Here is a 16,710-nt window from a genome sequence, read left to right as displayed (position 1 = left end):
CAAAGAGCGGGCACCATTTTGGACATACATAAAGTGGCGCCTGCCATCAGCCTAGCAGAAAAACCTGACTCTGGTGGGGAGAAATAACTGGAGGTTAGAACCTAGTGAAAGTGTGGAGCTAACGAACTGAGACTGTGAAAATCTAAGGGTGGGTGAGAGAACTCACCGAGTACACAAACAAAGGGAAGTAATTCTGCTCAGCTGAGCTCTTCTTGATGGCAATCAGTGCCTGAGTGCTAGCCCTAGTGGGTATAATATTTGCTTTGTCCCAAAGACCACACAAAGGATCTGTTCAGTCCTCAGTGTAAGCTCAGATTCCCCTACAATGTCTCTAACTGGGTAGCCAAAGCCACCTGAATTTGTGGCGTCTCCCACCAAGACTACTCACATCTCAGCCACACCGTGAGTTCTCCCACACACCCTCATTTTTTTTTTCCACAGTCCTGGTTCATAAGCTTCACACATTCACTACGTCTTAGTCTCCTGATCTTTCTCCCCACCAGAGTCAGGTTTTTCTGTTTGGCTGAGGACAGGCACAGCCCCAAGCTGGCGCAGCTGTTATGTATGTCCAAAATGGTGCCTTCTCTATTGTCTTGCTCACCTTTGTAAGGTGAGTGGAGAGAGAGAATTGTGCCCATACCAGTCCCTTTTATTTATTTATTTTTCTGTCCTCTAGTTAGGCTGGTCTACTTTCCCCCACGGGGCTTCAAGCCTTGTTCCCTCTAGGCTCTTCCTGCCACTTCCCCACCAGTGTCTCGGGCTACTGAGGTTTTGCCTCACCTCCCTTTCCAGCACTGGTACGTAGACTCAGTGCCTGGGGTCCTAAGCCGTGGGCGCCCATGCCCTCCACGTAGATCTACCGTGTCCCTCCATTTGCGGAAGAGTTTCCTCTGGAGTTTTTTCCCTAACTCTTCCCTGAGACTACAGTATCTCCACTTTTATTAAACTATCTTTTCCTGGACTATCAGCGAACTCCCTCCCTATTCTGCTATCTTGGAGCCGTCAACTCCCTATTTGTAAAACAAAAAGTATGATTTTATAGCCTGTCTGACATGTTTTGTTATTATGGGGAGAATACATTGTTCTCTACTTCTTGACCCAACATGGTAAAAATCTAACTATTTTGTTCTTGGGAACTCTTACATCAGTAAGACACTTTGTTTTGTTTGCCTCACTTTTCTGTCTGTGTGGGTTTATTGTGTCATTCAGATTACTACTGATCCTTGGAGGTAGAATGAGAATTTTCACAGCTGCATGCATTAAGTTCCTAACGGCACATAGTCAATAGTTGAAGTTTAATGGATTCAAATGATAGCGCCACCATAAAAATAGCCAAATAAGTAAATGTCTAACTATGCAGATAAAACTGAAGATTTAGGCCAAAGTTCCAGCAGTGACAGGAACAGAGCCTTAGGAACCACTCTTCTTTAAATTGTAAGGGCTTTGGTCTGAGAGACCTTTAAGCAGGGAAAGCTATGACATTCAGAATGAAGAAATGGTCAGAGTGATAACGCCTAGGCACATGAGCTGAAAGATTCACATCTATGACAGCCAATGAGAGTGCTCCCCAAAATTGATGCTAGCCATGTACCACACTAATGGGAGATTATTTTACTATCAATATCAGGGTCATGAGATAGTGTGGGTTGTTTGTAAAGCAAGTCAGGGGTTTTGTTTCTTTGCCAATTTGTTTACTTCTTAATTTCAGATTTTTAGCCAACTTTACAAAGCCATGCCAACTTTTCTTGAACTTGGACTTTGTTAAGTCTTGTCTGCAGTACCCTTGGAACTTCTCTAATAATAATAACAAGCTTAATAGCCATGGATGTGACTCTTTTTTTGTACACTGGCCTAAGGAAAGAATTTAGATTGCTTTCTCTTCCACAGGAAGGTTAAAGAATGTGGGGAGCACAGTTTGACTGCCTATGGCATATACGGCATAATGGCATAGACTTCTTTGGAATATGAATTAAAATAAGAATTATATGCACACATTTATCCAAAATTTTATGTATTTCCTGAGGTTATCTATAAATTAAAATTTACATATATGCTACAAAAATAAATAAATCTGTTAGTCTAAGTTTTGTCTTTAGGAACAAAACTATGGGTCCCTTATATCTTTTTTGTAAGAGTTTTGGAGTTACTAAAAATCCTGACACCTTATAACATTTTTAAAATATTTATTTATTTATTTACTTGAAAAGCAGAGTTACAGAGAGAGGGGGAGAGAAAGAGAGAGGTAGAGATGGAAAGATCAATCTGCCATCTCTGTTTCTCTCCCCAAAAGGCTGCAATGGCCAGAATTGGGACAGGCCAAAGCCAGGAGCCTGGAATACCCTCCGGGACTCCTTCTGGCTGCAGGGTCGCAAGGACTTGGATTATTTTCTGCTGCTTTCCCAGGCACATTAGAGGGGAGCCAGATCAGAAGTGGAGTTGCCCATATGGACACTTAAACCACTGCACCACCATACCCACCCCTTCTTAAAACATTTTTAAATGCCTTTAAAAACATTTTAAGCAGAAAGATGATAATTTTCCTGTAGCTTTCAATCTTTTATAATCAAAGTTTCCAGCATGATTATTTTAGGACAAAATAATATAATTATAATGAACATTTTTGCTAAGTTTTTTGTTCCTTTTTTGTTTTTCTTGTTTTCAGCTTTCTAAAAAATATGGAGTCCATGTTTGTGGAGAAGGAGGAGAGTATGAAACATTCACTTTGGATTGCCCTCTATTTAAGAAGAAAATAATTGTGTAAGATATCATTTCAGCATTTTCTCCCCTTTCCTTAAGTGATAGAAGCAACTTAATATTAAGCTTGAGGCAACTTTTGTTGGGAGAAATAGAACATGTCCTCTAAGTTCACAAACACTCAATTTGTTTAATACCAGTGAAGTCGTCTGAATACCTAAATCAATACCTGACAAGAAGAGGCCTTCATAGAAGGCTATAAACTTTTTAGACATTGCACTTTCGTTTACTTGCTGATTATGGCCTGCAGTAAAACTGGTACCTACACACTGACACTTTTATCCTTTCATGAAGTGTGAATTGCCTGTATTATTTATCTTTCATTACGGCTACATTTGATAAACTGCCACATCAGTAGCCTGTGGGTTCCATTAACTCCATCCTCTGTTTCCTTTTTCCTAGCTTTAACAGCTTAAAATTGTACTACTAAACATCTCTCTTCAGTTTGGGGTTATTTTTACATATAAACTTTGTGTTTAAATGAATTCAGCTTATGGTGAGTAGTATGATTTCATTGCCAGAAATTGTTCAAATTAGTGTGGTGATAAAACAGGAACTTTTTCAGTTTGTTACCCACGTTCTTAATTTATATTGTTCTCATATGCTAAGAAAGTATTTAATCTGCTTTTCCTAAACTGTTTGCTTCTTGAAAAAGAGTGTCAGAATTATGCTTAATTGAATGGACAGTTTCAACACTAAAACTTGAATTCTTTGTACCTATTACTGAGAGAATGAATGATCTAAGAAAATTAAGACAACCCTAGGTAGATTTTCTAAAAAATACTTTTATCTAGTGACACATGGCAAGCTATTTTCATTACCATATGCAGTATTCATGTACTTTTGCTTCTTTGATGTTGTTCTAACTTCTTTTTCATTAATAACATAATTATTTAACAAATATTTATCAAGTACCTATGTCTGAGGCATTCAGCTGGACACCATTATTGTTCAAAAATAATGTCTGCCTTCTGAATAGTGGAGGAGGACATACCCTGTGTGTAATTATGGTACAAGGTGGTAAGGATAAGAGTTGTAAGTTCTTGGATGGGAGATATTCTTATGGCCATCTACAGAATGAATCATAAATGGAGTATATTACTTCTGGGAAGTAATACTGTTTGATTATTCAAGAAAAGCATTAGCATACTAGAATAGAATTTTAGCATATTGGAAAACATGGGATAGATTTACTTATTAAAATGGACATAACCAAATTATTTTTAAAAGAACAGCAATAGGGCTGGTGCTGTGGTGCAGCAGATTAAAGCCCTGGTCTGCAGTACTGGCATCCCATATGGGCGCCAGTTCGAGTCCTGGCTGCTCCAGTTCCTAACCAGCCCTCTGCTGTGGCCTGGGAAAGCAATAGAAGATGATCCAAGTGCTTGGGCCCCTGCACCCATGTGGGAGACCTGGAGGAAGCTCCTGGCTCCAGGCTCTGGATCAGTGCAGCTCCGGCCATTGCAGTAATCTGGGGAGCAAACCAGCGGATGGAAGACGACCTTTCTCCCTCACTCCCTCTCTCTCTCTCTCTCTCTGCCTCTCCCTGTCTGTAGCTCTGCCTTTCACATAAATAAATAAATAAATTTTTAAAAAAGCAATAATATAGAAAATGCCAACGAATAGTGCTTTTCCCACCTACCTGACAAATTGAGCTCCTTGAACACCAGAAGTCTTTAGAGACAACTTATAATTAGAACACATATACTGCTTTACACTATATAACCAAAAAGTCTGTTTATCATAGTACTTTAGGTATGAAAAATTAATCTTTTTTATTGTCTTCATTTTGTAGACAAGTAAACTTGAGCCTGACAGAGACAGTGACAAAAGGAGACTTAGTCACACTATTAAAGAGAAATTGTCAGGGAAGATGTATTAGAACCCCCCAGTGCTGGAATGAGTTGTTCGTTGCAACTGAATAATAATCATTTACTGAGGAAGATTATGTGGGTGGAACTCTGCAGACTGCCTCCCTTCTGTATAGGAGCTCTTTGTAACAGTAGAGATGGACAGGCATAGATTAGCAATATGTGATAAGTGTTCCCATATGGGTGTGTACCTTGAGAACACAAAGGAAACAGTGTCTTTTCATTCTTATGCATCTATCAGTTAATCGGCATCTAATTCTGACATTTAAAAATATTCTTTGTATTTTTTATAAGCTGTGCCTTCAGTTTCAGACTTTCTGATTCTTTTGACCTAGATTACTCCTCACTTTGACAAATCCTTCCATTTTTAATGGCTTTTTCGCTGATGGCAGACACCTTGCCTCAGTTCGTTTTCACAAATGGAAGAATGAAGTATAGTTTAGAGAAATGAAAGTAAGTGTAGTAAAGCAAAAGCTATTTAAATGTGTTCCAAAGGAGGAATGGGCCAATGGAAAGAGCATATGGCCTCCTTATGGATAGTAAGACTAAGTATATTCCAAAGGAGGAACAGGCCAGTTGAAGGAAAATATGGTACCCCTACTTCCTGGTTTGAGACCTTTATCCCTAAAGAATAAGGGATACTGGGGCCAGAGCTGTGGTATAGCAGGTAAAGCCGCCACCTGCAGTGCTGGCATACCATATGGGTGCTAATTCAAGACCCAGCTGCTCCACTTCTGATCCAGCTATCTGCTATGGCCTGGGAAAGCAGTGGAAGATGTCTGGAGTCCTTGGGTCCCTGCACCCACATGGGAGACCTGGAGGAAGCTCCTGGCTCCTGGCTTCAGATCGGTATGGTTCTAGCTGTGGTGGCCAATTGTGGAGTGAACCAGCTGATGGAAGGCCTCTCTCTTTCTCTCTCTCTCTCTCTCTCTCTCTCTCTCTCTCTCTCTCTCTGCCTCTCCTCTGTGTAACACTGACTTTCAAATAAATAAATAAATCTTTTAAAAAAAATGAGGGGTGCTGACTAGTAAGGTGGCCTTGGCTTATGGTTGGCGTTCGTGATTGACAGCTGGGAATTCCATACCCTTTGGCTCTTATGTGGCTATAAATTAGATTTTCTAGTTTGGTTGAACTCCCAGTTTATCAGGATACTGTTAACAAATTAAACCTCAAAGTGAGCAGTCTTGAGTGGGTCCCAGCAGAGAGGGATTTACCTTGGAAGAGGGTCCCCATTGCTTATGCCTAATTATCGATCTGACACTTTGGCTACTATCACCTCCAGTGCCTGATCTATACCTGCACTCTCAGAATATACAATAGACACAAAAAATGTTTGTTCAATATTGTTGATTTGTTATTTGTTGCTTATTTTTATTTACATTTTTTGTTTTACTTTTAGAAATTCCATTTTTAAATTATAACTAGAGATTATAGCTTGGTACATATCCTGGTTAGTTGAAAAAGGATATTCTTTACTATGACATCAATCTTTATTCCTCTTTAATATAAAGAGATATCTTTCTCATATCTGCCTAATATCCACTGAATGTGATATGAGTGAACATGCATTGTTCATTCTAAAATTGTATGTAAATTAATGTTATCCCATCTAGAGATAATCTATTTGACACAATTAAAAAATAAGCTTAGTTTCTGTAACTTTTTAAGAATTGACCATTAATAATACTGGTTTTATATGAAAAATTATTTTTTAAATGCTGGATCTTGTAAATTAGATTTCATTTTTGGGACATAGTTAACAACTCCTCTTACATGTGGTATAATACTATCATATCCTCTCCTCTCCTCTCCCCTCCTCTCCCCTCCCCTCCCCTCCCCTCCCCTCCCTTCTTCTTCTTGTCTCACCTCTCAAATACTTTTTCAAATGTTTAATATTTTTATGTTAGTGGCCAAGGGCCACATTTTGCCGCAGCATATTTTGCTGTACTACAATGGTCCAAATGATAACAATCTGTTAATGAAAACAATGGAACTACTTCCTGTATTATTAAAGAGAAGAATTTCTGTTTTAAAATTTTCAGTTGAAATGCAAAATATTATCACTCTCTTAATAAACAATAAAAGTAATTTGTTATTAGAACTTCACACGTAATCTCAGTTATTCATATGCACCTTACAGGGTATCTTTGATAAAAGTTGAGTTAATTTACATGTATCCATATGGTGCCAGCAAGCAGTTCATACTATTTCACCTGAATGTGGTAATTACTATGTCAGACAATCAATTTTAATAGCACTGATATGGCAGTGTGAAGAGTTCATCTAGAGCTTAAAACCATCACCAGTACTTCTTTTGTAAAGGATAATTGAGATTTTGTGTGAAACACTGAGCGAATTACCTCTTGAAAATGAAAAGAATAATGAAGATAAAGCACTGATTTTTAATGTTTAGCCCATACCAAACAAATTTGTGAAAATGAAATTGAACAGGAGTTTAAGTCTCAAAATTGTTCAGAAAGCTTTGAGTGTGCATGAAGGATGTCCTTATAAAGATGAAAAGCCTTATTTTTTTTTCCAAATGTTCATTGTTCATGATCATTTTTCCAATTAAAAAATACTTGATTAATAACAATTCAGATTAATCACTGCATATTGTATACTGGAAGAAATATATAGAAAATGAAGATTTTTCTCACTTCTAATTAGTAGCAGGAATGATTGCTATAATTTATGTAGTGGATAAATGTACTTTTTTTGTATTTTAGGGATTCATCAGAAGTAGTCATACATTCAGCTGATGCATTTGCACCTGTGGCTTACCTACGCTTTTTAGAACTGCACTTGGAGGATAAGGCAAGTAAATCAGAGATACACAGTGGCTCTTAAAGAAAATTAAGATATGTTAATTCATTCTGTGTACATAATTGTATAACAACAGGTGACAGGATAAAGGAAATTAATTTTAACATTAGTGATTTTTTTCCAGCTTCTTAGTAAACTACTAAGAATTTTACAAATATTTATACTTTTGAGAGCTCTTTATGTTTCAAAAGGCATTACCTTTCTAAGGAGTATGCAGTTCAGATGAAAGGAAATAATAAATATATTAAACAAAGGGAAGACAGGACAGTGGAAGACTAAATATTAAGTCGTTTAGCAAAATAAGAATTAGGTTATTACGTGTAAGCACTAAAGGAAAGATTTAAGGATGAATTGTATTTCCATTATAAAGTTTGAAAGGGGAAATAAAAACTTTTCAAAGAATATCTAGGAGAATAGAAGTGTAAGTAAAGGATGTAAAGTGAAACAAAGGTACATTAAAGAATTTCATTTTTAAATACATTTATTATCAACAGGCAGCAGAATGTCAGTTAAAAGATATGAATCTTAATGAAGAATGGGTTGGGAGAGGGAGTAGGAGATGGGATGGTTTGCAGGTGGGAGGGTGGTTACAGGGGGAAGAATTGCTATAATCCAAAAGTTGCACTTTTGAAATTTATATTTATTAAATAAAAGTTTTCTATTAAAAAATAAAAAATAAGGGGCCGGCGCTGTGGCTCACTTGGTTAACCCTCTACCTGCAGCACCGGCATCCCATATGGCCGCCGGGTTCTAGTCCCAGTTGCTCCTCTTCCAGTCCAGCTCTCTGCTGTGACCCAGGAAGGCAGTGGAGGATGGCCCAAGTGCCAAGTGCTTGGGCCACTGCACCCACATGGGAGACCAGGAGGAAGCACCTGGCTCCTGGCTTCAGATCAGAGCAGCTCCAGCCGTTACGGCCATCTGGGGGGTGAACCAATGGAAGGAAGACCTTTCTCTCTCTCTCTCTCTCCCTCTCTCTCTCTCTCACACTGTCTTAACTCTGTCAAATAAAAAAGAAAAGAAAAGAAAAGAAATAATAAATAAATACAATTTTAGAAAGGAAAAAAAGGATATGTGTGGAATAGGTAAAGATCTGGATTGCATCCTTTGATTGAAAAGTGTGATCCTTGAGATGTTGCTTTATATTTATCAGCATAAAATTGATACCTGAAATTATGTGGTGAAATGGCAGTGACATAAAGTAAGATTAGAGAAAGTCTTCTGTATCTTTATCTTAAGGCACATCTATGTTGATGATAGGGGATCTGAAGAATCAAAAGGGTTAAAGAAGATTCAGCAAAGGTAGAGAACGAATGATAAACCCAGAAATTTCAGAATGGGAGAGTTTTCACAGTTGAGAATAGTTAGAGAAAAATGGCAGTGGACTGGTTGATAATAGATTGTCAAATTGACCTGGAAGATGCTTGCCTCTTGGTGACATTTTGCAAAAAATAAAATAAAATAAAACTGGTAATGAAATGGGTTACCTTTATTTTAAAATCATTAATTAATTTTCAAGGGCTCTTGCTGCCTATCTATATAAGAATTCTACATATCGTCTGTAAATGGAACAGACAATGTGGTATGGTTTAATGTTTAGAAAAATACACAGGGAAACTGAGGGCTTTATTTAAGGGTTTAAAAAGGAGTCAGGGATTTAAACTGGGAGTTTCATACCAGGCTTTTCCAGGGAGTGGACCAGAGGATGTAAGGGATAGAGAGCACATGGGCAGAAGAGCAGCCACATGAACTGCATGGGTTTGCAGGCACCAAAAAGTTGCCCACACCAAGAGGCGTGGGGGTGAACAAAGGGGCAGGCCCTGGCAATCCATGCCTTTTAGTCACTTCCAAAGGGGAGTGGTTACATAGTGGTCATGTACAAGTGGGATCAAGTAGGGGTTTGAGATCAGGAAAGGGGGCAAGGGAGGTGTGGTTTTCCAGCTCATGAATCAATTTAATTTAATCCTATCGGCCTGCCCCTAACATTAATAACCCTCCAGAGAATAAATGAGTACTATGCAAACATCTTTCAGACTTACTGAAAGCTACCCCTTACTTCTTGTTCCCTGTAACATTTAACCATGTACATAAACAGGAAAAAAATCACTGATTCCTTGTTTGGAAACTCCTGACATGACACATTCAACTCTATCTGAATAGTTGATATTCACCTTGTTTTGCTATTTAACTGGTTCTTACAGTCCATTTGCCCAATTGCACATAACAGTTTTACTTCTTTGAAGCGGTATATTCACTGACACTGAATAAATATGGTACTTTTTTTTTCTTCTTTCTCTCTCTCTCTTTTTTAGGTGTCTCCAGTGCCTGACAATTTCAGAACATCTAATTATATACATAATTCTTGAAAAACATTTTTGAACATTATTGACTAAGCCATCATTTCTATATGAAAACAGTTATGAACAGCTTTTTTTAAAATGTTTGTCAGTTGTCACAAACAGCTTTTTCTCATTATCTTAGAAAAATATACCATTATCAGAAAAAATAATGAAACCATTGATTCATTGGAAAAATATCAATGACATGTTCACTAGTTCTACAGACTTCCTTGAGATTTACTTTCTCTTTTGTTGACACATCCTCCCTATAACCTCTGTGTGTTATGTGCCTCTTTTTTCCCTTTTTCTTTATCTCCAACTCTCATTTCTGTAACAGAAATGGCTTTTCTTTGTCACACTGATTTCTTCTCCTTTTTTCTCTTTCTCCCTCTCCACCCCCACTCCCCATCTTTTAACTTCTATCCCTGCCAGTTATGTCATCATGCAGAGGCTTTTTAAAATGAGGTTGAAAATGTGTAGCCAATCAATGAGCTTATTCTACCAGGTGTCTACCAAAGTGCTTTCTCAGTTTATTTTTATTTTTTATTTCATTTCTGAGATAACATTTTTAATTTATATTGTAATCAGAGGCTTCATACTCCACTAAATTAAGAGTTCAATGAACAAAAAGTTAAAAAATAAAAAAAAAAAACACAGTTCATCAGGAATGTAGGCAAGGGCTATAAACAATTATCAAATAAATATATTAATTTCACCCATATTAAGTATATGTTTAAATAGCCACAGGTCATTGAAACTATAGTAGTATATCCTCCTCAATAATGAAACTATAGTAGTATATCCTCAATATCATCCTTAAAAATTTTTTAATTTTAAAATAAAGTTTTATAACAAAATTTGCCAGAACATTGTATTAGTGGCAAAATCAATACAGGCATTTCTTTCATTATTTTTTATTTTAGTTCCCATATAAGGGAACTAAATATATAAGGGAGAACATGCAGTATTTGTCTTTCTGTGTCCAGATAACTTCACTCAACATTATGTCCTCCAGTCTCACTTTAGCTTTGAATATATTCACGGCTCAAGAATTTTAACATTAATAGGTAGTGAGGAAGAATGTTATTAACTTTTACTAGATATGGTATAGCTGATTTTGAAAGGGGGGGCCAGTTTTCATTAATACCTGTGCTGACTTTAGATAACTTTAAAAAAAGAAAGCTTTCTTTAGAACAGTTTTAGGTTTCATGGCAAAATTGAACATAAGATAGAGAGAATTCCCCTACACATATGTACCTCTCTCCTATTATCATCATCCTGCACCAGAGTGATGCATTTGTTAACAGCTGATGAACCTACTTTGACACTTCATTATCACATGAAGTCCATAATTTACATTCAGGTTCACTTGGTTATGAACATTCTGTTGTATAATTATATGTGTATAATAACATGTATAGTGACATGTATCCTTCATTATACTATCATGCAGAGAATTTTCACTGCTTTAAAAGTCCTCTGTGCTCCACCTATTCATTCTTCCCAACCATCTAGTCCCTGGAAACCACTGATCTTTACTGTCTCCGCAGTTTTTCTTTTTCTTAAATGTCGTATAGTCAGAAACATAATGTGCAGCCTTTTCAGATTGGCTTATTAATATCCATTTAGGTTCTTTCATATCTTGTTATGTTTTGATAGCACATTTATTTTTAGTGCTGAATAACAGTACCTGGATATACCATATTTCCTTTATATATTCATCTACCAAAGGAAATTTTAGCTGGAAATTATGAATAAACTTACAACACACATTCCTGTGCAGGCTTTGGTGTAAACCTAAGTTTTCAGTTTACTTGTTTAAAGACCAATGAGTCCAATTACTAGATCTGATGATAAGAGTACGTTTGGTTTTTAAAGAAAGTACCAGAGTGGATTCCAAAGTAACTGTGCTATTCTTCATTCTAACCAGCATTCTCATTTGTTGTTTCGCATCCACCAACTCTGAGCATTGTCTCTATTTTGAACTTTTGTCATTGTAGTAGGTTTCTAGTGAATGGCATTTCATAATTTGTTTTTGGTATTGGATCTAGAAGATCATCCCCAAGCCCAAGGTATCTCAGTTTTCTCCTATGTTATCTTCTAAGAATTAAATAGCCTTGTGTTTTAAACTTGTCTGTAATATAGTTTAAATAATTTTTAAAGGAAGTAAAGTCTATATATATTTATATATTTATTATTTAGGTTGCCAGTTGTTTCAGCACCATTTGCTTGAAGGAGTTATCTTTGCTCTGCTGTGTGGCCTGGTTCTTTTGTATACTTCTGTGGTGTACTCTGGGCTCCTTACTCTGTTCTGTTGATTCTAATTGTCTGTTTCATTGCCAGTGCCACACTATCTTGATTACTGTTGCTGCATAGTAAGTCTTGAAGTATGATAGTGCCCATCCTCCAGCTGTATTCTTCTTCAGTATTGTATTGACTATTCTCATGTTTTGCTTTTCCATATAAACAGTAGCATCAGTTTGCTAATATTCACAAAATAATTTTCTGAGATTTTGACTGGAATACATTCAATCTGTGAATCAAGGTGGGAAGAATTGATGTCCTGACTGTATTGGGTGTTCTTATGCAGGAATATGGCATATCTCTATATGTTTTAAGTTCTTAGAACACTATTTAGTTCATTTGCGTTTGACTTAGATATTTTTCTTATCTTAATTTTTTAATATAATATGTTTAATATTTCCTCAGGACTATTTTTTATTTTAGGTCTTAACACCATTGCATCTCCATGCCTTTCTCTCTACTTAAGGTTGTATCTGACCCATATTTCTTTAAGTGTACTCTTTGCTTTTGTACTTGCTATACCTAATTCCACTGCTATATTAATTTTCCCTTATAGCATTCATTATCTGGCACAACATTATATAAAATGCTACATTGTTTTCTAAATGATAAGATGAATAGTTGTGGGTATTGCCTCCAAATGCTATTCCAGTCTATCCCAGGACTTCCCTTCTTTTACCCTTTGCTCTAGTAATACTGAATCCTGGATACTCCTTTAATATGCCTACCGCTTTTCTCATCCCTTCCCTCTGCTTATTCTGTCTTCTCTCTTTCTTTTCTTCCATTTCGTTAACTGTTTATATTCTACCCATGATGCAAGATTGAACTCAAATACTCCCGTACATTTAGTCACCCAGAATGAACTGCCTTAACACTTTGTTTCTTGCTATCTTGTGTTACATAACTTTATTCAGCTTTATGTTATAGTTATTTAATGACTCATTATTTCTACTAGCACGCAAATATCTTGAGGACTGTTGTTTTCATCTTTATATCCTATGTAATAGTTATTTGCTTGCAATTAAGAACTTTTTAATTTAATATATTATCTGATATTTTTGTTCTCCATTTTTCCTTTACATTGAATCTTAGAGATAAATGCTCCATTTTATATTGACTACCATTTTATAAGAGTTGTTTCCTGACTATCTTTTTTGTTTTTATTAGAGAAAAATGTTCTAAGAAAATTAAAACATAAAGCACATTTAGAGAGATTATTATTGTAAATTTTAAGTTATTTAGTTATCACTTTATGATATTTATTCAAACTTTTCTAAAAAATAATTAATCTACTTAAATTTTACTTTTAAGTTAAAATCTTAAATTATTTATATGAGTGTAAAAATGATAGGAACTAAACATGGGATACCAAACAAAATAATGAAAAGCTCTGGGTTAGAAATGGGGAAATGTATTAAAATTTCTTTGGGGCCTTAGCTTTATTGCTTATGGCAAACGCGATGCTAAAATGTACCATACATCACAGCAGTGACAGGCTTGAGAAAATGAAAAATACAAAGCTTTACATAAATCAACCAAAGGATCATATTAAAATGCATAACCTTTAACAGAAAAAAATCAAGACTTTAACTTGTAACTATTCAGGAGCTCTTTCTTCCTTACATATTTGTTATATATTTTCAAATGTCTTGATAGGAAATAATATTTCAAATTAATTATTGGCAAAGCCATTTTACTTATGGAGAGAGAAAATTCATAAAAATTTAGTCCAAATTTTACTAATGTCCTCTACTGTCACTTAATACTTAATTTTGCTCTGTCCAAATAATCTTGTAAGTACTACAGTGTTCTATAATCACATAAACTTAATTTTGTTTCTTGTTGAAATAATGTCATAGGACACTTTTATTATATCTTATGTAATTATAACAGCTTACATCCCTACAGGTTTTTTTTGTTTTGTTTTGTTTTGTTTTGTTTTTTGTTTTGTTTTGACAGGCAGAGTGGATAGTGAGAGAGAGAGACAGAGAGAAAGGTCTTCCTTTTTGCCATTGATTCACCCTCCAAAGGCCGGCGCGGCCGGCGCGCTGCAGCCAGCGCATCGCGCTATTCCGAAGGCAGAAGCCAGGTGCTTCTCCTGGTCTCCCATGCAGGTGCAGGGCCCAAGCACTTGGGCCATCCTCCACTACACTCCCCAGCCACAGCAGAGAGCTGGCCTGGAAGAGGGGCAACCGGGACAGAATCCAGTGTGCCGGCGCTGCAAGGCAGAGGATTAGCCTATTGAGCCACGGCACCAGCCCCTACAGTTTTAACTACTATAAACAACATGGGTCTCATGGCCCATTCTTGTCTTTTTCATATTATTTTATTTTATTTTAGATTTATCATTAAATAGCTTGAAAAACAGTGTAACAAACCATTTGTGTGCTTTTAGTTTTTTTTTCAATCTAATATTGTATATTTTTAAAAACTGCTAGATCTGTATAAATTTCATTATAAATATTGGCAAATTACAGAATATTTCTATTTAAATTATTACTAGTAACCATTATTCTGTTATGATTACATTGACAGATATCACTAGTTTTGCTAAATCTGAACTAGATAAATATTCTAGCCTTAATATATTGCTGATTCAAGATAAAGAGTAGTGCTTTAGTTATGATATTGTTTCTCTAAATGTAGTAGTGGAGGCAGGGTACTTATTTGTTTATGTACATAGGAAAGAGAATATTAAGAGGTGAGTATATGATCACCATACTGATAATATTGATTCTTTGGAGGAAGGAAGCAGGAAGGGGAATACAGTGAAGCTTAATTCTTTATAATTTTATAATTTGTGACTTCTTATAATGAGACTTTTTTAATTTAAAAAGTATTAAGAAAATTAACTGAGGGAGGGTCATACAGTAAGTTCCAGTGTTAAATAAATAATTGTATGTTATTCCCCACATATTATTAGTCTTGGTAGAAAAACATATACTAGGGTCATTTAAGCTCTTTCATAGGACTCAAGTGAAAACAATACCCATATTGTAGGGTTGAAATGTAGTTGCTTCTGTAGTAAAGTCTAAGAAAAGACTTCTGGGGGTAAATCATATGACTAAGTTTGAAAGATGACTAAAAGTGTTGTGATAGCAGGCCTGCTGAGTATATTGTACCTAGAAAGCTGCTCTCACTACTCACAACATCACATATAAATTCAAAGATTCCCTCCATGGAGGTATGCTGCTACTGGTTCTGTGCCACCTCAAAAATAATTCCTTATATATCTGGGGCAAAGGAAGTAGGTAAAGGATGCTTTTATTTACCAACATTTGGTTCAACCTGTCTCTACCTCAACTCCCCTTCTCACCAATTTGGCCATCAGACTGAAGAGCAAAAAACTCAATTGGTAAGACAAAGCAAGATGTTAAGCAGTCTTTAATGCTACAAATCTAAATGGGGGTTGGCACTGTGGCATAGAGGGTTAAGCTGACTCCTGCAACACTAGCATCTCATATAGGCTCCGGTTTGAGTCCTCGCTGCTCCAGTTCCTATCCAGCTCCTTACTAATGCACCTGGGAAAGCAGTGGAAGATGGCCCAAGTGCTTGGGCCCCTTCACCCATTTGGTGGACCTGGATGAAGCTGCTGGTTCCTGACTTCGACCTGGCCCAGTCCCAGCCATTGTGTCCATTTCGGGAATGAACCAGTGGATGGAAGATATTCTCTCTCTCTCTGCTTCACTCACTCCCCCCTCCCTACCTCACCATCTCTCCCTCTCCCTCTCCCTCTCTCTTTCCTATCTTCCTATATCTCTGCCTTTTAAATAAATAAATAAATAATTCTTACGAAAAAAAAGTCTAAATGATACAACTTAGGACTTGGACAGACTGAGCAAAGGTACTTCTGAGTCACTGCAACCGCAAAAGGTCATTGGAGATTAGTAAATCAAGCATTGGAGTCACCTGGATGTACAGTGCTACTTGACTAATTTCTGTCCCTGCTACATGAACTTCAGTAGTGGCAACAATGTACCACTGTGTTTGGAAAGTGAGAACTTGGCAGTGAAGAGTGTTTTTATATCCTAAATCTGTGGAAGATTTACCAGTTTACAGAAAAATAAAACAACTAATCAACTGTTTCCCATTATCATTTACTTGGTTGTTATATATCTTGTATATCTTTTTATTATTATTGCTTTAAGAATTAAAGTTTCTGACTGGTATTTTCACTAAGTATCAGTTTGATCACTACCTAAATAGATAAATGGTATACTCTTTCTTAATGCAGTACATATTTTTTGTGTTTCCTTCTACATGCCTGGCACTATTTAACATTAGGGATACAATAGTAGATTGAACAGTCAAAAATTATTGCCTTCATACAGTATGTATCCTATGAAATGGGACAAACAAGTAAGTCAAATATATTTATGGTAGATGGAATGGTGGAAGACTTGCCTCCTGCCCATAGGTAGGATTGGATTTGGGAAAATAAGCATGATCTGGAAACCTTGAGCTCCTTATGGTGACAGATAAAAACCAAGATTGAGAGGTGTGACAAAATTTTGTGTTCACTGTGGTAGATAGTGATTATGAACTTTGAGTATTTGAGGTGGGGTAAGGAAGGAGTAAAGGTAAAGAAGTAAAGAATCAAAGAAGTCTGTAGATACAGCCAA

At 36.3% G+C, this 16,710-nt stretch overlaps 1 protein-coding gene across 5 annotated transcripts in view; it reads left to right on the top strand.

Annotated features, from left to right (window-relative positions):
• The window catches only part of DPH6 (diphthamine biosynthesis 6), a 227,114-nt gene extending 210,847 nt beyond the window's left edge, over nt 1-16,267 (top strand). For 3 of the 5 annotated variants that reach the window (XM_089309399.1, XM_089309391.1, XM_089309405.1), the window contains 3 exons: nt 2,663-2,757; nt 7,352-7,439; nt 9,758-13,302. In XM_089309399.1, the coding sequence (XP_089165525.1) occupies nt 2,663-2,757; nt 7,352-7,439; nt 9,758-9,811 (237 nt within the window). In that variant the 3' untranslated portion in view covers nt 9,812-13,302. Of the gene's footprint in view, nt 1-2,662; nt 2,758-7,351; nt 7,440-9,757 lie in introns of all 5 variants that reach the window. The other 2 variants (XM_002717996.6, XM_089309403.1) reach the window with 2 other exon arrangements.
• Nucleotides 16,268-16,710: the final 443 nt, after the last annotated feature.

The sequence above is a fragment of the Oryctolagus cuniculus genome, chromosome 12 (assembly GCF_051225735.1).
Source record: "Oryctolagus cuniculus isolate XC-2025 breed Fujian yellow rabbit chromosome 12, ASM5122573v1, whole genome shotgun sequence".
NCBI lineage: Eukaryota > Metazoa > Chordata > Mammalia > Lagomorpha > Leporidae > Oryctolagus > Oryctolagus cuniculus.
This window is presented reverse-complemented; position numbering and strand designations above follow the sequence as displayed.